The sequence below is a fragment of the Haliotis rufescens genome, unplaced genomic scaffold, assembly GCF_023055435.1.
Source record: "Haliotis rufescens isolate VD_foot unplaced genomic scaffold, xgHalRufe1.0.p SCAF_56, whole genome shotgun sequence".
NCBI classification, from domain to species: domain Eukaryota; kingdom Metazoa; phylum Mollusca; class Gastropoda; order Lepetellida; family Haliotidae; genus Haliotis; species Haliotis rufescens.
In genome coordinates this window covers 2,607,974-2,629,312 of record NW_025964290.1, presented here as the reverse complement: position 1 = coordinate 2,629,312, position 21,339 = coordinate 2,607,974, and the positions used below count along the sequence as shown (strand labels likewise).

The 21,339-nt window shown below is 44.5% G+C and overlaps 1 protein-coding gene across 2 annotated transcripts; it reads right to left on the bottom strand.

Moving 5' to 3' along the window:
* Nucleotides 1-1,479: 1,479 nt before the first annotated feature.
* LOC124141698 (cytochrome P450 3A8-like) lies at nt 1,480-21,304 on the bottom strand. Of its 2 annotated transcripts, none has more exons than XM_046509755.2 (14): nt 21,166-21,304; nt 14,137-14,230; nt 12,198-12,250; nt 11,644-11,740; nt 10,280-10,396; nt 9,147-9,235; nt 7,856-8,001; nt 7,013-7,143; nt 5,457-5,583; nt 4,727-4,884; nt 3,569-3,657; nt 2,843-2,980; nt 2,188-2,350; nt 1,480-2,047 (listed from the first exon to the last, which is right to left on the bottom strand). In XM_046509755.2, exons 1-14 carry the CDS (start codon nt 21,231-21,233, stop codon nt 1,970-1,972), a joined length of 1,548 nt encoding a protein of 515 aa, XP_046365711.1. In that variant the 5' UTR covers nt 21,234-21,304; the 3' UTR covers nt 1,480-1,969. The 2 variants fall into 2 exon arrangements, with proteins under 2 accessions (XP_046365711.1, XP_046365712.1); XM_046509756.2 differs by having other exon boundaries at nt 5,457-5,580.
* Nucleotides 21,305-21,339: the final 35 nt, after the last annotated feature.

Genomic DNA, 21,339 nt, shown 5'->3' with positions numbered 1-21,339 from the left:
TCAACCAAGTCAGCGAGACTGACCACCCGATCCCGTTTATCGCCTCTTATGACAAGAATAGTCACTTTTTTACGGCAAGCATGGTTCCTGAAGACCTATTCTAACACGGATCTTCACGGGTTCCACGCCACATAGGGACGTACATTTGCAAAATATTGGTCAGCATGGAAAAGGCATTTCTCGTGCAACATGTGCCAAATCTACTCAACACATTGCTCAGCGTCAGGCCCACACACAATCCACACACTGGGTTTTGCTCATTTGACTTCCGAGAGTTATACACGGCTTAATTTCATTACGTCACTAAACATGGCAAGGCATTGTAGTGATTGTTGTTGAGTTGTAGTCATTGTTACTAGTTGTAGAACTAGTATGATAAGCCAGGAGACATGCGCACTGGCTTTTTCCGGTAACATCAGTTTGTTAAGTAAAGTCGTGTTGACTGGCCTTACTCTCTGCCAACGGACAGTTGTGCAAACACAACAGGCACCACAGGATGATGCAAGGAGTAATTACAGAACCAAAGTATCAACAACGAAGACCCTCAAAATAACCTCCTTACATGCCACCCATTCGGGGAGTCGAAACCCAGGAAGTCAGCGTGATGAGCTCTAACCACCCCGCCGACCCACCAAATTGAATCATTCCAATATCACATTGTTTAGCATAATGACTGCATCGACAAAATTATAGTTGTAAAATTTGATTCGAAATGTCATCAATTCTCATGACATTGAACTTGACGATTGTGACATCAACTACATGCGGGCTAATTCATTCACAATTTGACAGCAAACGTGTTTGTTTGTTTAACGCTACAATCAGCAATATTATAGCTATATGACGGCGGTTTGTAAATAGTCGAATCTGGACCAGACAATCCGGTGATTGAGATCATGAGCTTCGATCTACGCAGTTGGGATGCGATGATCAACCAAGTTATCGAGCCTGACCACCCGATCCCGTTATGACAGTAAAAGTATAAGACTCGAACACTGACGATTCCTGAGAACAACTGTTTATTACACACACGCTCCAACAAATCTCTGTCGAATTAACACAATGCAACAAATGTATCTGACTAGTACAGATTCTCGATCTGTTTGGGGTTGAGTCCCGTCCGGGATTGGGTGCGTCACTTTGGCAGTGTGGGTTCGAATCCCGGACGGCGCTCAACCCTCCAAAGTACGAGAATCTGTACTTTACTCAGAAAGTGTTATTCCAAATATAACATTTGTTACATTTGACCACTTTCTAAATGGTATTGTGTGTTCATAACACAATGCAGTAAACAAAACAAAAGCTTTGATTTGGAGACTAAACTGTCTTCAGGAGAGAACACAACTGCCTGCCCACAACATTGGAGGATAACATGTGGCAGTTAAAGCTGTCTTCTGATGCAAGTATAAATAAAGTAATGCAAGATCGCAGTATTATTTTCGATCTATATAAAATATGGCAAGTGAGGACATCTTTTTCCGAAAGGTGGGGCACAATTAAATAAAGAAATTGATCGATAATGCAAATACTGTATTCGGGAAGGAAACAGTTCGCGTTTGTAAGCCAAACATTAGTCAAATAAATATTTGTGGTCTAACTTCGCAAAATCCACTCCCCATTAACCTTTTAACCTGATTAACCTGATTAGAACCCTTCAAAAGGGTGTGTGTGTGGGGGGTGGGGGGGGAGGTAGGCTATTACGTGGTGAGTGATCGTGAAACGTTTTCGACAGCTATTCACAGAGTCTCTCTGACTTGATGGTATATCGACGTCCTATCAAGCGGGTCTGAACCAACACAAGGTCAGCCAGCTGTTCAGATCTTCTGCAGCTCGTTCGCTGTACCGCACTGCGGGGAGCCTCTTGCATTCGAACACTGCGCCATGGGTCTCACAATACTTCCACTGTCAAAACGCATTCCCTTGTCAGGTTAGCCGTTCAGTGTTAGCAGCCTTGTGATTCTGGCTGAATCTACTCGCGCCGTTCAACACCGACAAACACCTGAGTCTCCGGTCGAATAAAAACTCCGTTTTGTAGTTTTTCAGGAGCCTGAAAAAAACCCCAGTTTAATCAGAAACACGACATGAGACAATTAAGTAAGTGTTAAAGACTTCCTCATTATCCTTTCTGTCACATAGAACATAATTAAGCTAATGGTAATAAAACTGACCAATGGAAATACAACTCACTATTGTCTCCGGAGTTACCACAAACCGGAAGTTCTGCACCAAAGCCACTATCGCCATCTTGGCCTCCAACAAGGCCAGCCTCATTCCCAGACAGTTCCGGGGTCCGACGCCAAATGGCATCCACATATACTCGTGCAGCTCGTGCTTGTTCTCGGGGAGGAACCTGGAACAGCCAACCAATCCAAGCATCGTTTTTATAATAACTTATTGCATTTAAACTGTTCGAGCAGAAGTTTGATATTGGATTTTTTTTATTAATAAGTATGTATTGGAGAGAAAGGGGGAGGGCGATGGAGAGACGGGAATAGCCTGTCTCAATGTCCCAGAACCATATTTTCTCGAACACCCATCCCTCACTTTAATGTCATAGCTCTAAATGAAGCAAGTCTAGATTCCCCTCAGGTTGAGGTTGTGAATCTCCCATCTCATTAAGGCTGTTCAATTTAAATGTAGTTCCTTGTTTCTATCAAAATTATGTATGTTCAGAAACTAAGCGTTAATCTATCAAGGTATATATTTTTAGTGAATAAGCGACAGTCTAGGTGGGGGAGGGGGAGACTTATTGAGACGGGGGGTGGGGATAATAATAATAATGGATAACCGACCGAGAGAAACTTAGGTAATATTTACAATACTGAATCAACAATTGGCATACCTGTCAGGGTCGAATTTTTCCGGGTCGGCCCAGAACTCCGGATCATGTTGAACTGCGTACACGGGGATGATGACGGGCATGCCGGCGGGGATGTGGTACCCGTTGATGGTGGTGCTCTTCGCTGCAACTCGAGTGTTCCTGCAAGAGATCAGGTCTCACTTGGTTAGAGCAGTCTATAGTTGTTAGGGATATAGCTGGAACATTGCTGTCTGCGGTGTAAAAATAACAAACAATCACACAAGCTTGCAGTTTATTCTGTTAACTAATTGATTAATCGTTAGTTTACAAAAAATGACAACTAGTTGACAGACAATGTTGGGTTTTTGAATAACCAGACTTCCTAAAACAGGTTTACGGATCCGCCGATCCTGAACAAAAAATAGGAAAAGCACCGCTATTTTTATTCGTCGATGATTTTTAGTGTATTAAGACCTGTGAAGATCCGGGGTAGAATAGGTCTTCAGCAACCCCTTATTGCCGTAAATGGTGACTATGCTTGTCGTAAGAGGCGACTAACGGGATTGGGTGGCCAGGTTCGCTGGCTTGGTTGATGCATGTCAGTTGCGTGGATCGATGGTCATGATGTCAATCGCTGGATTGTCTGGTCCATACTCGATTACTTGACCGCTGTCTTATAGCTGGAATATTGCTGAGTGCGGCGTTAAACAACAAACGTATTAAATGTATAGATACGAAATTTTTGGAAATGTTTGGAACTCAACCCACCTGGTTGCCGGGGGGAAGAGCCTCAGTGTCTCCATAAACACGTTCTCCAGGTACTGAAGTTTAGTCACCTCGGCGTACGTAGGCTTGTTCTGTACACACCACACACACACAGTATCAGTACATCGTGATGGGAAATAGTTCATAGATAGAAGCACCGACAATATAACCATACCGTATTCGACGTAATAAGCGCCCCGCTCTAATAAGCGCCCACTGCGATATTTTCTAATATATTGGCTAGCGTACAATCCCAATTAGCACCCCTTCCGATTGATCAGTGCACACAGGACTTATTTATTCGTGTATAATACGCATTTTATATGCATTCATAATTATGGGAAATTAAATTCTGGAAAAAATATATCTGTCGTATATAAACATTTCAGGCTGTTAGCATAAACCACGAAATTTACGATCTTTCAACTCTGTTGTTTTTCACCAAAATAATATTCTAATAAGAGCCCCCTTTTCTAACTTTGAGAGCGCCCTGGGCGCTTATTATGTCGAATACGGTATATATAATCTAAAAAACAGGACTTCGCTGCATATTTAGATGTATGACAATAATGGAAAGGGGATTTTAAAGTATTTAACGGGTATTTGAACCCCATTGTCTCGAACTCACGGAGACCAAAGATGGAGTTCGAATTATCCGGATCTGATGCTTTTAGCTCGACCTTATTATCGTCTGACAAAGCCATAAGACAACAGAAATCAAACGTATTGCATTGTACGTATTATGTGAATACCATTTGTATATTGATCTGGTGCCGGTCAGTTGTTGGGCTTGAGTATTGACTTTTATACTTGACCATTATACTTTATACAAATTCTTGTGCTTTCGAAACAAATTGAGTTTGGCCTACTAGGGTCTGTTATAAATTAGCTTTAACTCTTGGGACGAATTTGAGATAATTCGGCACATACGGGTTAAAGTAGTGATGCATATAGTAAGAGTTTGCCGGGACTGGACAGTGAGTTCGACACAACCGGGGATTCGACACATCCGAATTGAAAACAACTATTGTTTGACCGTATGTCATGTTAAAAAACGAGGTTTACCTCCTGAATAAACACATAGCGATGGATCATCGATAGTCCTACAGTGTGTGTAATTATCGACTGGTACAAACTCTAATTGATCCCGAGTGTACTTACATTTCCTATATGCTTGATTATCGACTGGTACAGCCTCTCCTGGATCTCTGGGTGCGTAGCCAGATTGTAGGCCGTGAAGGTCAGGGCTTTGGACGTCGTCTCGAAACCGGCGAGTAGAAAGATATGGGAGTTGCAGAATATCTCGTAGTTCGTCAGACCTTATAAAGTAAAAAAAATCTCCATACAATCAGTTTCCAGAGTCAGGAAAACAAGTCTTCAACGAGAATACAGTCAACCAAGCAAGTCTCCAAAGAGAATACAGCCGACCAATCAAATCTCCAACGAGAATACAGCCGACCAATCAAATCTCCAACGAGAATACAGCCGACCGCGAGGTTGAGTACTGGCCTTTGAAGGCGAGGGGTCACTTCTGCCATATTTCACACGAAGAAAAGAAACGAAGAACATACATCTCTGCTGTTATAACACACCGTACCCGCTCTGGCCTGTCGATGCAGAAGACTGACTGGATAGCAGTTTAAAGCTGTTTATTTCACGGTACAAAATGTAACGGTATACTGTAAAATATACTGTAGACCTGGTATATTACGACGCATGGCTACCAGCTGTACAATGTTCGTAGTGTAATCACCACTCGCCCTTTCCGTAACATGCTATTCGGCTTGTCCCGGAATAACACGAGTTGGTCCCCAATGTCTTTACCGCTTATGCCTTTCCGGTTTGTCCCGGAATGACACGAGTGTTTGCGAATGCAGTGCGCGGTGAATACCTCGCTTCTTGTAGTACTTGAAGTCTAATGTTGTTTCAGTGTCGTCATCGGAGTCGTCATCCGGGTCTCTTGCAGACCCCTCCTTGTTGGTGTCCAGCATCGTTTGTAGAATATCGCCGTAGCCCTGCTAAGAGAAGATGTTCCTTATGGGGTCAGTTTTGCAATGTGTGTGAGTTTGGTCTGCAATATGCGTCAGTTTGGTTTGCAATGTGCGTCAGTGTGGTCTGCAATATGCGTCAGTTTGGTCTGCAATGTGCGTCAGTTTGGTCTGCAATATGCGTCAGTTTGGTCTGCAATGTGCGTTAGTTTGGTCTACAATGTGTGTCAGTTTGGTTTGCAGTTTGTGTCAGTTTGGTCTACAATGTGTGTCAGTTTGGTCTGCAATGTGTGTCAGTTTGGTCTGCAATGTGTGTTAGTTTGGTCTACAATGTGTGTCAGTTTGGTTTGCAGTTTGTGTCAGTTTGGTCTACAATGTGTGTTAGTTTGGTCTGCTATGTGTGCCAGTTTGGTCTGCAATGTGTGTCAGTTTGGTCTGCAATGTGCGTCAGTTTGGTCTGCTATGTGTGTCAGTTTGGTCTGCAATGTGTGTCAGTTTGGTCTACAATGTGTGCCAGTTTGGTCTGCAATGTGCGTCAGTTTGGTCTCCAATGTGCGTTAGCTTGGTCTGCAATGTGTGTCAGTTTGGTCTGCAATTTGCGTTAGTTTGGTCTACAATGTGTGTCAGTTTGGTCTGCAATGTGTGTCAGTTTGGTCTGCAATGTGAGTTAGTTTAGTCTACAATGTGCGTCAGTTTGGTCTGCAATATGTGTGAGTTTGGTCTGCTATGTGTGTGAGTTTGGTCTTCAATGTGTGTCAGTTTGGTCTGCAATGTGCGTAAAAGCAAAAAGGAAAACTTTTTTCGAACAGAAAAATTCAAAAATGTTAACTTCAGTACATCCTCGTAACACCAAAGTCTTTAGGAGCATCGCGTTGGCCTCAGTTTTAAACGTGCGGTTTGATGAGCTTGGTTACAGGCCGCCGTCGCTGGTGGGAGTACTGCTGTGTGGCCTCAGGTAATTAATACTTATTGTTTTAATGCAAATTGTGTGAATGGCAGGTGCTACGGGTGGGTCAGGACTGATTTTCATCACTGATTTTAAATGATCTATTCATATCATTTTAACAGCTCTTTCGCCCTTTACGTGAGTGAGCGAGTGAGTGAGTGGGGTTTTACGCCGCTTTTGGCAATATTCCAGCAATATCACGGCGGGGGACACCAGAAATGGGCTTCACACATTGTACCCATGTCGGGAATCGAACCCGGGTCTTCGGCGTGACGAGCGAATGCTTTAACCACTTTGCTACCCGACCGCCCCTTCGCCCTTTACGACAGATGAAATCTGTTTGGGCGGATGATCAAGACTCTCCTGCATTGACAATCCATATTTATTGTACTAATAAGGATTCTGTCGGAAATATGGTTCAGTCGTCTTATGCTATTTGACGAGTTATCGGAGTTCGAGATATACGAGCTGGAGTTAGAGGAGTTCCACGTATAGGACTTCGAGTAAACTCACCGAGTCTGGGTTGTTCTTCCTGTCTTCGATCACCTGTTTCACCACAGCGCGGAACTTGGCCTTGTCCTTGTCGAAATCCAAAACTTGGAAGTCAATCTTCTCGAAAATTGACTTGGTGAAGGGAAAGAGGACTGAAATAATCGGATTCAAGAACAATATTAAGGTGATTGAGTGATTTAATATTTATAAAAGGCAGCTGTGAGAAATATTCCAGTACTGTCACGGCCGTCTGTGGAAATAGAATCTCCGTCAACGACCAATGCCACTTAGGTGCGATGACACGCACTCAGCCTAGTCACCGGGCCTGACCACTCGATCCTCATTAGTAGGTTGTTAGAGAGAACATAGAATAGGAGAACATAGAATACTGGTGACTTATTCGTTCCCAGAATACCCAGAGGGGACAATTATGAAGGAACACGACAGTGACATGTCTCAACATGTCATTAAGTGATCGTATTTATTGTGCGATACTATCGAGTGCCATTCTGAGGTATAAGGGTTGATAAGTTCACAGTTTCATATAAAAGGAAATGCGTAAAAGTGATTTTTTTTGTTATTGACATTACCTGATGGCATTGAGGTATGTCCACAAAACTGAACAACTTGTTTCGCTATGACAAGTTAAATCTGTGACCTTTGGAAAATGGACAGACTTGAGGAACGTGCAGTGTCAAAGTACTTTTCAGTTCGTTGTTTGAAATAAGTGATGAACCACGTTTCATCTATAGTCGTTGCAAAAACCTTTCTGGATCAGCTTCAAACAGCTAAAAACCCTATATAAGGTATGTTCTATACTTGTGTTCTGGATATCGCGAGATCACGTCTTGTAACGAGACTTACGTGTCACCAGAAATATGATTGGGAAGGTGAGCTTAAAGGCCTTCCGGCAGTACGTGACGAAGACGTTGTCTGGGTCGGACTGGCTGTCGAGGTCGATGCTGAAGCCGGTGTGGGCGATGACGTCCATGGTGTAACATCCCATCACACTGTAACAGTAAGTGAGTCAACATGTCCCAATGATCAAACTGTGGCAGGTATTCGTGAATAAAATGTAACCATCAGAAAGTACTGTCATCATTATACTTCCCGCGAAGATTCAAGGACTTTCCGGGGCGGCAGGGTAGCCTAGTGGTTAAAGCGTACGCATGTCACGCTAAACGCCCGGGTTCGATTCCCCACATGGGTGCAATGTGTGTAGCCCATTTCTGGTGTCCCCTGCCCTGATATTGCTGGAATATTGCTACATATGCTAGGGATCCACTCACTCCCGTTAGGGAGGATGCTAATTTTTTTGGCAGCCTTGCATCCCTTTACGGTTTGTCAGCACCGTTACTTGTGCTCGTGACTTTCAGCAAGGGGGTAAACGTCTCTGGGGAACTCCCCCCGCGTTAAGCTGTCGTGCCGTAATTAACAAACCGTCCAAAACGGCGTCAAACACAACTCCACTCTTTGTTATTTGACAGTCAGTTACACTAATAAATTTGTGTTCCTGTATCAAGATTGAGAGAGTGAACGTTGTTTAACGCCGCGTCTGTCCATAATCGAGTCTCAACCAGGCAAACCAATGGATGACGGTATGAGCAACTTCTAACGCCACCGGGGTATGGTGGACACACAATGTCACCGAAACTGAATTTATCGCCTCATACGCCAAGAAAAAGACAGATTTGTAGGAGACATTTTCTCACCCGGGTCTCTACGAGGTTAGAGTCAAGAGTTCATCTACTGCCCCCAAAATTGTGATTAGCAAGTTGGTTGGTTTGTTGTTTTACGCCGCACTCAGCAATATTCCAGCTATCAGACGTCGGTCTGTAAATAATCGAGTCTGGACCAGACAATCCAGTGGTTGCTATCATGAGCATCGATCCACGCAATTGGAATCGATGACATGCTTCAACCAAGTCAGCGAGCCAGAACACCCGATCCCTTTACTCGCCTCTTACGACAAGCATAGTCGCCTTTTACGACAAACATAGTCGCCTTATACGGCAAGCATAGTCGCCTTTTACGACAAGCATAGTCGCCTTTCACGGCAAGCATGGGTTCCTGAAGATTCTACTCCGGATCTTCACGGGTCGATGAGCAAGTCAACTGTGTGCTATTGATAGTGTCTACCCAAATCGAGCCTTACTGTTTCATATCGACGCTTTTCTTCTCCTTTCCTTGTTTATCCACGTTCTTGACCAGCAGGTCGGAACATCTCTCAACCAGCTCCATCATCTAAACACATCAGTCGCAAAATGTTGAGTGAGTGAGTTGTGTTTAACGCCGCTTTTAACAGTATAGTCCGGCAGAGAAATGAATATTTTCCCCCAACCCAGAATTAGGGGATCAAGTTTTTTTTATTGCTGGATTTGTTTAATGATATACTCTAGATTATGAAACTGACTGATGACACTGTCATCTTTGGGCATTTTGAAATATTCAAGATGGCCGACAAGATGGCCACCAAAACATGAAAATATCGCTTCCCTGCTAACAGTATGGAATATGATACTACTTTTGGAGCATATCACTAATATTTTGCTTTCAACTAATTAGAATATGGTATTCTAAATGAACTGGTATCATTTAAAACATAATTTGTATTCCAGTTAAATCGCGGCGTGTCAGCTTAATGTGGGAGGAAAGCCCGAAGTGATGAAACCCACGAGCATGGGAATGGTGCTGACAAACCTAGAAACATAATCGGGGCGAACCGTGAAGAATATAGAGTTAGACAACACACAGGATCAGTTCACACAGAGGATCTTCAAGTACAAGTGTCATTAGACTACTGTTCTCCATATCCTCCGACATTCAGATTCACATAAATAAAGCGACAAAACCCTTTCCATAATCAATAGAAATCTCTGCATAAAGCAGAGTCGATTGTACGATCCTGATACCGAGTATATCATGAGCATGTGTTTATGAATCACTATCAAACAGGAAAGATACCAGGTGTTCGCGAAAAGGTGAGCGTATCCTGCCCCACCGGTGGCACCCGTCACAAACACATGCAAAGGCAAGTCAATGGCACTATGCTGTGTGCGCAGTAATATACCATGTAAAGTTGCATCCCTTATCCTTGTCAGGATCCGCTGATTCCACTGATAATGATAATATTGGTTTTGCAGCACCATACTCGTTGTGGTGCATCTAACCAAAGGATCCGACATTACGACAGACGTCAGTCTGTGTATGCCTGCGTTCACCTGTGTATTGATCTGTTTGAGGACACGTGTATATATTTACCTGTTGAGTTCACCTGTAGATATTTACCTGTTTGAGTTTAGATGTACGGAATGTTGGACTGAGGACACAGCGCATGAACTTCCAGTGTTCGTCGTAGATCTCAGCGATACAGTCCATCACAATCTTGGGCACAGGGCCGAACGTCTGGGAAACAGCAACAAGCAAGTACTATTACAGCATGTTGGAGCGTTCGCTCAAATACGCACCATAATATATATTCCTATATGATACGGTTTATTGTAATGCACTTATTTTACTTAAAGAAATACTGTCCGATTATCATGCAAGTAACTAGTTACACACCGTACCGGGGAACACGGGCATAACAAGAACATGATGCTTCCTGAAGCGGTCGACTGTTACAAACACTGCCCCGAACACTCGAAGGGGCTGACATCGTGGCCTGGGAGAATGGACAAAAGCGACGGACACCCAGATCTGGGAGAACTCTCCACTGGGCAATCACACCACCCCTAAAGGACGGACACCCTGACCTGGGAGAACTCTCCACTGGGCAATCACACCACCCCTAAAGGACGGACACCCTGACCTGGGAGAACTCTCCACTGGGCAATCAGACCACCCCTAAAGGATGGACACCCTGATCTGGGAGAACTCTCCACTGGGCAATCACACCACCCCTAAAGGACGGACACCCTGATCTGGGAGAACTCTCCACTGGGCAATCACACCACCCCTAAAGGACGGACACCCTGACCTGGGAGAACTCTCCACTGGGCAATCACACCACCCCTAAAGGACGGACACCCTGATCTGGGAGAACTCTCCACTGGGCAATCAGACCACCCCTAAAGGATGGACACCCTGATCTGGGAGAAGTCTCCACTGGGCAATCACACCACCCCTAAAGGACGGACACCCTGATCTGGGAGAACTCTCCACTGGGCAATCACACCACCCCTAAAGGACGGACACCCTGATCTGGGAGAACTCTCCACTGGGCAATCACACCACCCCTAAAGGACGGACACCCTGATCTGGGAGAACTCTCCGCTGGGCAATCACACCACCCCTAAAGGACGGACACCCTGATCTGGGAGAACTCTCCACTAGGCAATCACACCACCCCTAAAGGGCGGACACCTTGATCTGGGAGAACTCTCCACTAGGCAATCACACCACCCCTAAAGGACGGACACCCTGATCTGGGAGAACAATCACACCACCCCTAAAGGACGGACACCCTGATCTGGGAGGACTCTCCACTGGGCAATCACACCACCCCTAAAGGACGGACACCCTGATCTGGGAGGACTCTCCACTGGGCAATCACACCACCCCTAAAGGACGGACACCCTGATCTGGGAGAACTCTCCACTGGGCAATCACACCACCCCTGACACCCTTAACCCTGATCTGGGAGAACTCACCGATCTGTTTACAAAGTTGGAGAAGTCCTTTACACAAATCTGTTTTATCATGGCGGGGTCCGAGATGATGAGGGATGGGATTCTGCCGTGAAACACGCTGAAACATACATTTGGAAACGTCACGATGTGAAATATGGGGGAATGAGTTGTTATGTATGGTATGTGTCAAGTTGGTATACCTTTACAAGAGTAATTGCGTGCGTGCGTGCGTGCGTGCGTGCGTGCGTGCGTGATCGCGTGCGTGCGTGAGTGAGTGAGTGAGTGAGTGAGTGAGTGAGTGGTCTCACGCGTTTACCCCTTGGTAAAATCCAGGAGCACGGGTATGACTGACAAAGCAAGAAACATTATCGGGGCGAAAGGTTTAGAATAAATTATAAAGGTTAAAAGTTGTTTACTCCGAGTGAGTGATTGACATGGTTTAATATGGTACCAGTAACTCAGGGCGTGATACTGGCATTAGACGTTAACCACTCTGCTGACTTGGATTCGAACCCGAAGCCTGAAAGAGCCGTTAATGTAACATGTAATACAGGTTAATGACGAAGTGTACATACCCCACAACCCGGCCATATTCCTTGACGAGGCGTTGATCACAGCCGCCGATTCCCTGGGGAAACAGCAACGTAGCGTCATAATGAGTGAGTAGAGGATTTCCATGGTGCGTCTGGCCATATTCCAGGCGAATGGGCTTTATACATTGTACCCAGGTGGGAATCGAACCCGGACTTTCGGCGTGACGAGCCACCACTTTAGCGAGCCCCTACTACCCAACCACCCCGTGAGACAGTCAAGGAAACATGGACTAGGAGGATCAGTCTCGTTATTTCCTATTCATTACGTTTAACAACGCATTATATTGGCGGTTTCTGCTTCTCAAAATCAAGGGCGGTGGGGTAGCCCAGTGGGTAAAGCGTTCGCTCGTCACGCTGAAGAAATTGTATGATGCATACCAGGTTATGACTACCCCAGGCACACAGATACAATGGCAATGTTGAAGGCAGCTACATTACAGTGGGATGTGAAACATACAGTCCATCCATTCGTCACCACTCGCCCCTTTCCGTAACCTGCAAGAAGCTATTCGGCTTGTCCCGGAATAACACGAGTTGGTCACGAATGATAATCCCTCAAGAAACGCCTTGCCCTCACTTTGGATAACTAATTTTTAAAAGTTCATGAGTTTTGTATAAAACTGCGTTATGCAACGGCGATACAGTATCTTTCACTTTAGTAGCAAACGTTCTGATAATGGGGTGTTTTCTTTTTAGTCCCTATGTTAACATCTGAAACATTTAAGTAGAAAAACACATAACTAAATACATTTAAGGGTCCCCTTGATCATTGTATATCAATTGTTTCACTAGAAAGGAAACTGATTACTATATTTTTAATACATTGTTAATTACATTATTAAATAAGTTGTTGAATGACTTGTTCAGAATGAAATATATAAAATTAATACAAAACAAAAATTATGATACATTGTCTTAACATTCAAGTCAACCTTTTACTTTCGCTTCTCTTATTGACCTACTTCCAAATTTTCAAAAAATAAAGGCAGTACTTGATTGTGATTTGTAAGGTGAGGTGAAATGGGGTTTAACGTCGCGTCCAAGATAATGGCATTTATATAGCGACGTGCATGTGTGTGTGTGCGTGTGCGTGTGCGTGTGCGTGTGTGTGTGTGTGTGTGTGTGTGTGGCTGCTTGTACTAGTCCGGACAGATGGTGATTTATAGTGCTAGCTCACTGAGATACCATGCCCTAGTTTAACATGAATACCCCACTCAGACACAGTATACTGACTCCGAGCCAACAAGTCCTTGATTTAGCCCCTTAATGCCGAGCGCCAGACAGGGTAACAACAAGTACCATCTTTAAAGGTCTTTTGGTATGACGCGGTCGGGGATCGAAACCCGGACCTTCCGCTCTCCTGATTTGTAAGGAGTGAATGCTGTTGAATATATACATAGCGTTGGTAACTGGTGATTGAAAGCCAGAGCAGCGGTCTGCGTCTTGGGGTAATGACGCAATACGGCAATTCACAGAAGGTACTCCGGGGTTCTCGCCCACCTAGAGCTTACGTCGTATTGCAACTGAAAGAAGCATGGAATACTCACATCCCCCGCCACTATGACATGTCCGGTTGGGTGCAAGACAAGAACTATTGTACGGTTTTCAAGATCTGCTACGGACAGGGCACTACCGCCATTTACAGTCAAAGCCGTTGCTATGGAAACTCGAAAAATGTTATCATACTATCAAAAGGCACAAGTTCACTACAGGCCTATCTATGTGCCAAGTTTGGTTAAAATATTTCTCATGGTTTTTGAGTTCTGCTCCGGAAACGAAACGTGACGGACGGATGGATGGACAGAATGACGGACGGACAGCATCCATTCCTATACCCCCCTTCCGTTTCGTGGCGGGGAATAATAACGTTACTTATTAACTCAACACAACTTCCGTATGTTGGCATGTGCGAGTAAGATACCTCTTTCTTATAGCGGCCCACGATGCCCAGCAAGCCTGGCTCTGGTGCCGGGATCCCCATCTGCCTGAACATGCCGTGAGTCCAGGTCGCATAGCTGAAACATGAGTGAGTGAGTGAGTTGAGTTGAGTTTAACGCCGCTTTTAACAGTATTCCAATTATATCACGGCGTGTCAGCTTAAGGTGGGAGGAAAGGCCGAAGTGAAAACCCACTTCGGTGAAACCCACTAGCACGGGTATGGTGCTGACAAACCTAGCATAATCGGGGCGAACCGGGATTCGAACCCACAATCATAGGTTTCTGGCGTGCCCAGGGGACACAACTCTGCACAGCGAATCGCGGCGCCTTAGACGACAGTAGTATAGAACGGGTCCGCAGAAGGCCATTTTGGTTGATCCGGTTGATCCAGGCGGATGCGAAGGTGATTGGTTGATCCAAGTCACGTGATCGGATAGGATGACTCATGCATCAACAGCACGTCACAGGTGAGGGGGGAATGAAAGGTGTGTGTTTATAAGACAGAAAAGAATTCATAAGAAAACAAAAGTAAAAGGTTATGAATAGGGCTAAATGTATAGCGTGCTGCCTTGAATAGACAGACCGTACCCGTCAGCCCAGTTTGAATTGAGCGCGCTTGACAACTGACGTGGCCTCGTCGTTTAACCCGCGCTCGCGAGAGCTTGCGATCTGGTTTGATGAATGCAGGGTGTGTCTTGAAAGTACGACCATACCCCAATAGAGACGGGTTATGTCAACACGATATACACCGTGTAATGTAGGGAAAAAAATGTACGGATCAAATTCATCTTGTACGGTCTACACGTTGTACACCATGAACGTTAGACAACCTGTATGGAAAAAATACATAGAGATAAAATAGATAAGACTACACAATCAGCAAGCTAGCAGTGTCGTTTAATTACATTTAGCGCGCAAGAACGAGGTAGTCACGTCACCCTGCATTCACTATAACGCTGAAGGCAGCCGGATTTCGAATCACCCCGCGCTGCGTACTATTGTGAACCATTTGTATAGAGGGCGTTCACTTATTCAGCCCTGTCCCGACTTGCGTAGTTGATGTTTCAACGCTAGCGTTTCCATTTAACGCGATGACAAATAAACCGTACGGTTTGAGTTTTAACCGTGTAACATGATGTGCACAGTTTTACTTCAGAACGTGCTATTTTGAAAATAGATAGTTAGAACCATGTCCATGTTCAATAAGAAACTGATGAGTACATGTGCCAGTGTGACGGTACGAAGCTAGGTTTGTTGGGAAAGTGATGGAAGCCATCTATAGGACATTTTCATGTTTACAATACTCACCCTTAATTCGAAGAGAGAACAGAGTTTATCATGGAAAATTGTTTGACGAGGAAAATGTTTTATTGGAAATATATCTCGAAGCAGGTTTATTCATAGCTAATGTATAGCAGAGAGACTAAGCGACCGACCGCCCATAACAATGTCAACATACCCCGGCCTTACAATTAATGGCAACATACCAGCCTCGCCTGAAGCTTCCCATTCATAAATTGTGTGACCAGTGTCCCGTATTTATGATATGTTAGGGAAGATGTGTTGTACATTTGTTATTTTAAAAGGGAGTTATTTCAGAGAGGCGGGACTGACCAACCGATCCCCGTCAGTCACCGATAAGCATGGGTTACTGGGCCTGCTGCCTGTGGAAGCCAAAGGTGAAGACCATCAAGGATTATTTACCAGTGTGTATTGTAAAACCAAATTAAAATACATATACTGATCGCTTTTTTAACATACTCACAAGTGTGCTGTGGAGAAAAGAGTGTCTTCCAAGATTCCCTGCACGTGTAAGACAGTATAAACTCTACAGTAGTGTAGCCCGACAAACAGTTTTACTCTCGCCAGCAAACGTATTGGACGTGAACAACATGAAGAAAGCATCAGAGATTAGACTTGACCCTAGAGATATATTTAGGAAGACTACGTTGAGAAAATCACAACAGAGAAAGAAACCACAAGCAGCCAAGAAGTCGACGCTGAAGACAAAGAAGAGACAGGTAACACCTAAAATGAAAACGATGACAACCAAACAGGTATCGAAGACAACACCCCAACCCGTGACAATACAACATGTGTCGGAGGTGAAGGCTGTGGTGGAACGGGCACTTGCTGCCTTGAAGCGTCAACAGAGTCAAGGGTATAAAAGAAAGCTTCATACCCTCTAATCGCACACCGTATTGGATCACCATGGGGGTTGCCACCTGTCCGGACTGTGAAAAAATGTTTTCAAGGAGAGATGTCATGTTACGACACAGGAGAAATAAACATAGCATACCGCCGCCGCCGTTACAAGCCCGGCCGCCGCCGCAAGTCCACTCGTCATTACAAGCCCACCCGCTAACGCCGCCGCCGCAAGCCCATCCGCTACCGCCGCTGCGTCGAGCCAACCCGCCGTTACAAGCACATCCGCCGCCGCCGCCGCCATCGCAAGTCCACTCGTGGCTGCCTCATTTACCATGTATATCTGATCTTCGAGAACAATTCAAGTTCCTGATTCCCTCAAATGCGCTCGTTGTGGGACCCAGTGGTTGTGGAAAGTCTGTGTTTACCTCTCATGTACTCCGGCATGGCCTGATTCAACCCCAACCTACCCGCATCGTTTGGTGTTATACTCAATGGCAGCCATTATATCAGGACCTCGGTGAGCAGCTGCCTCAGCTGACCTTTGTCAAAGGAATTCCCTACGATATCTTGGACGAGGATTACTTTGATGCTCGTCAACAGAACGTGTTGGTCCTGGATGATTTCCTGGCCGAAGCAAAGCACGACAAGCGTATTTCGCGTCTGTTTACTCAAACCTCACATCACAAGAATGTATTGATCTTTCTCTTGATACAAAATCTGTTTCCGAGAGGTAAGGAATCGAGAGACATTGCTTTGAACGCGCATTATGTCACCCTGTTTCATTCCCCCATAGATAAACAGCAAATCAAACTCTTCGCTCGTAGAATTTTCCCCGAACATATGGATCACTTTATGGCTATGTATGAAAAGGTTGCTGAAACACCCTATGGACAACTCACCATTGATCTAAAACCTACCACCAAAGATAAGGATCGACTGCATGTTAACCTCATAAATGAGGAAAACAGGAGAACAACAGCACAGTCTGAACCTGATCTGCGTAGGGAGAAGTTGACTACAACAGAATCTCTGGATAGTCCTCTGACACAAGAAGAGAGATTGCCCCAACATCAGCTCACTCCAATTGAAACCGATTCAGACACGAGTAGTGAGACATCATTGACTATGGCCACGGCCTGCGCAGATTGCGGGGTGCTGATAGATAACATGCACGATCTACAGCGACATATCAAACACTGGTGTCCGGCCAATAGCCTTCAACCTAAGAGAAAGCGTGCCAGACTCGAGAGTGATGACGATGACAGTGACTTTGACGACCTAGCCTCTTCCCAGAAAGGCAGTGGTCTTGCCGTCAAACCTCCACGTGGGAAGTCAACATTCACTAATATGGAAGCCGAGGAGTGGCAAAATGTAGGCTTACAACGCATCTGGAAACAGGTGTACGATACGTTTCATGACAAGATGAAACTGCAGAAAAAACAGTACGAGCGACAGGGACGAACGCAAGAATGGATTGAGAGAAGATTGAAACTGAGGTGGGAGGATCTAGTGCGTAGTACTCTCAACTATGCGATGGAATATACCACGTACTTTAAAGAGGCACCTCTGTTTCAAAACATGCTATACAACCTGGGAGACATGAATCCTTCCACGGAACAATCCGTTCTCAAAAATAAAATCAAACTCCTCCTAAAACCCAAGATGAAAGAGATCCTGCCTTTGATGGATATGCCGGAAATAGAAAGTGAGACTGAATCTGATAGCGTTGCAGAGGATAACGACGGTGATGACGAGGAGGAGGATGATGATCGTGAGCAGAACGATTAGGCATAAATACCCATCACTACTATATCAGTCTAACAGTCAGAAGAGAATGCCGAGTCAACGCCACGCGTCTAGTTTGATTCATATTTTGAAAACACCTCGTAAACTGAGGCGTTTGAACGATAAGAAACGCCGAATTTCCCTCTACGTGAGAGGAATGGTGAAACTGGGACCTCCTGGACGGAAATCGTTACAAGCAATGGATAAAGCATAGACTATAGACAACCATTCAACCTTAAAACAGCGTAGAAAAGGAAACATTCAACAGTGCGAAATGTGTTTCAAAACATGGACTCGCTGTTTAAACAATAGGGCCTTCGAGCAGCAGCATGTGTATATGAGTGACTAAATAATGTTCCAGAGTGAATACTATTGTCCATTCGTATATCACGGCTTTGTATGGAACCGATTGACTCGAATCAATAAATGATACGAATGAATTGTTGTTGTTTTTTCTCAGTTTTTATCATATTAGTATATAGTCTTCGTCATACTACACCCGTGAAGGTCCCGGGTTATAAAAATCGACCTTCAGTAACCCATGCTTATCGGCGACTGACGGGGATCGGTTGGTCCGACTCGGATGACACGTGCCATCGGTTCCTAGTTGCACAGATCGCTGCTCATGCTGTTGATCACTGGATTGTCTGGTCCAAGCTCGTTTATTGACAGACCACCGTCCTAGAGCTGGAATAATGCCGAGTGTGGCGTAAAACTAAATTCACTCACTCACTGATACCAATACATCTAAAAAGTAATGTCGTCATCATTTAAATGGTGCGTTTAAACGCGTATTTTACCCTTACAAGGACGAGTGCATTCCACACACCCTTCCTGTGTCATACATTCGTGTTCGGATATAGGTACAACATCTTCACGCACATACTTTCCTACATCATTCAAATGTATTACATACCGGATACGTTTAATAGACACCAACGAAAGAAAGGTTTAATGACGGGGGAATACCCATATATATCCTCTCTGAAATAACTCCCTTTTAAAATAACAAATGTACAACTCATCTTCCCTAACATATCATAAATACGGGACACTGGTCACACCATTTATGAATGGGAAGCTTCAGGCGAGGCTGGTATGTTGACATTAATTGTAAGGCCGGGGTATGTTGACATTGTTATGGGCGGTCGGTCGCTTAGTCTCTCTGCTATACATTAGCTATGAATAAACCTGCTTCGACATATATTTCCAATAAAACATTTTCCTCGTCAAACAATTTTCCATGATAAACTCTGTTCTCTCTTCGAATTAAGGGTGAGTATTGTAAACATGAAAATGTCCTATAGATGGCTTCCATCACTTTCCCAACAAACCTAGCTTCGTACCGTCACACTGGCACATGTACTCATCAGTTTCTTATTGAACATGGACATGGTTCTAACTATCTATTTTCAAAATAGCACGTTCTGAAGTAAAACTGTGCACATCATGTTACACGGTTAAAACTCAAACCGTACGGTTTATTTGTCATCGCGTTAAATGGAAACGCTAGCGTTGAAACATCAACTACGCAAGTCGGGACAGGGCTGAATAAGTGAACGCCCTCTATACAAATGGTTCACAATAGTACGCAGCGCGGGGTGATTCGAAATCCGGCTGCCTTCAGCGTTATAGTGAATGCAGGGTGACGTGACTACCTCGTTCTTGCGCGCTAAATGTAATTAAACGACACTACTAGCTTGCTGATTGTGTAGTCTTATCTATTTTATCTCTATGTATTTTTTCTATACAGGTTGTCTAACGTTCGTGGTGTACAACGTCTAGACCGTACAAGATGAATTTGATCCGTACATTTTTTTCCCTACATTACACGGTGTATATCGTGTTGACATAACCGTCTCTATTGGGGTATGGTCGTACTTTCAAGACACACCCTGCATTCATCAAACCAGATCGCAAGCTCTCGCGAGCGCGGGTTAAACGACGAGGCCACGTGAGTTGTCAAGCGCGCTCAATTCAAACTGGGCTGACGGGTACGGTCTGTCTATTCAAGGCAGCACGCTATACATTTAGCCCTATTCATAACCTTTTACTTTTGTTTTCTTATGAATTCTTTTCTGTCTTATAAACACACACCTTTCATTCCCCCCTCACCTGTGACGCGCTGTTGATGCATGAGTCATCCTATCCGATCACGTGACTTGGATCAACCAATCACCTTCCCTATTTTCACTCAACCTCCCTCAACCAAAAAAGGTTCCTGCGGACCCGTTCTATACTACTGACGACTTCTTCACGGGTCACATGTACCAAGAATTGAATTGAATGTGAGGGAAGGGGGGTTACAATATACAATCAAACGCCGTTGTGTCGGATTTTGGTGTGTCGAACTTGTGCTTGTCTCGAAGTAAAGGCTTGGTTCCTGTGTATTCCTTATCTATTTATCATTTTCGGTTGTGTCGAACCTCCGATAACTCGAAATATTTACGTGGGTCAATCAATCAATCAATCAATCTTTATTCATGGTACTGAAGAGGCCAAAGGCCCATAGTACATTGTCTGGGGCGTGTTACAAATTCATACATTTTCCTAGTTTCATAGCATGATAAATGAACACTGACACTTTTCTCATACTGTCCATACAATCACATGTCATTAATTTACAACATTTGTTACCGTTTGGGTTGTGGTAGAAACAGTTATTTAGATATGTTGCTCTTAAAGCATTATACACTGGACATACGCATAAAAAGGGATATACCCCTTCAATGCAACCAGTTTTACAAATCTAACAAATCTATGTTCCCTTGCATAAGAATCAAACGTTGGTCAATATCACATTACTTCAACAGGTATACAGGGATACCATCTAGACTTTGCACTGTAACGCACATGGAATGCCGCTTAAAGTGGGCGATTCTAGGTCACATCTTGACAAACACGACCTGAGCTCACCCTGAAGGATCGATGAACGTGTCTACTCGGGTTTTCCCGGGTATTTCCGTTAATATTCGATGTATTCGTTAACCACGTGCCATGGACGCTATTAACGCCATAGACGCTAAATGTGGATGGCATTAAGTGGCCATGCTCGGACATAAGGTGCCCCCGTACTCACATGTATCCAAGTAGGAGGAGACAAACTAGAACTGCAACCACAGCCAGTAACACTGTCAGGACGGCCATTTTGTCAAGCTGGTATTGCGGGAGGCGACGGTCGTTGCCTCAGCTCAACAAGCTTCAGATAAGAGACACGCTCGGTCTTATATATATATATACACAGCGCATATAG

Excerpts from the sequence above, each read along its gene's own strand:
- LOC124141698 (XM_046509755.2), bottom strand. The coding sequence starts at position 21,233 with ATGGCCGTCCTGACAGTGTTACTGGCTGTGGTTGCAGTTCTAGTTTGT. Across the intron at positions 14,231-21,165 it reads CTCCTCCTACTTGGATACAT|CTATGCGACCTGGACTCACG; the intron begins GTGAGTACGGGG and ends CTCATGTTTCAG. Across the intron at positions 5,584-7,012 it reads GGAAGAACAACCCAGACTCG|CAGGGCTACGGCGATATTCT; the intron begins GTGAGTTTACTC and ends ATCTTCTCTTAG.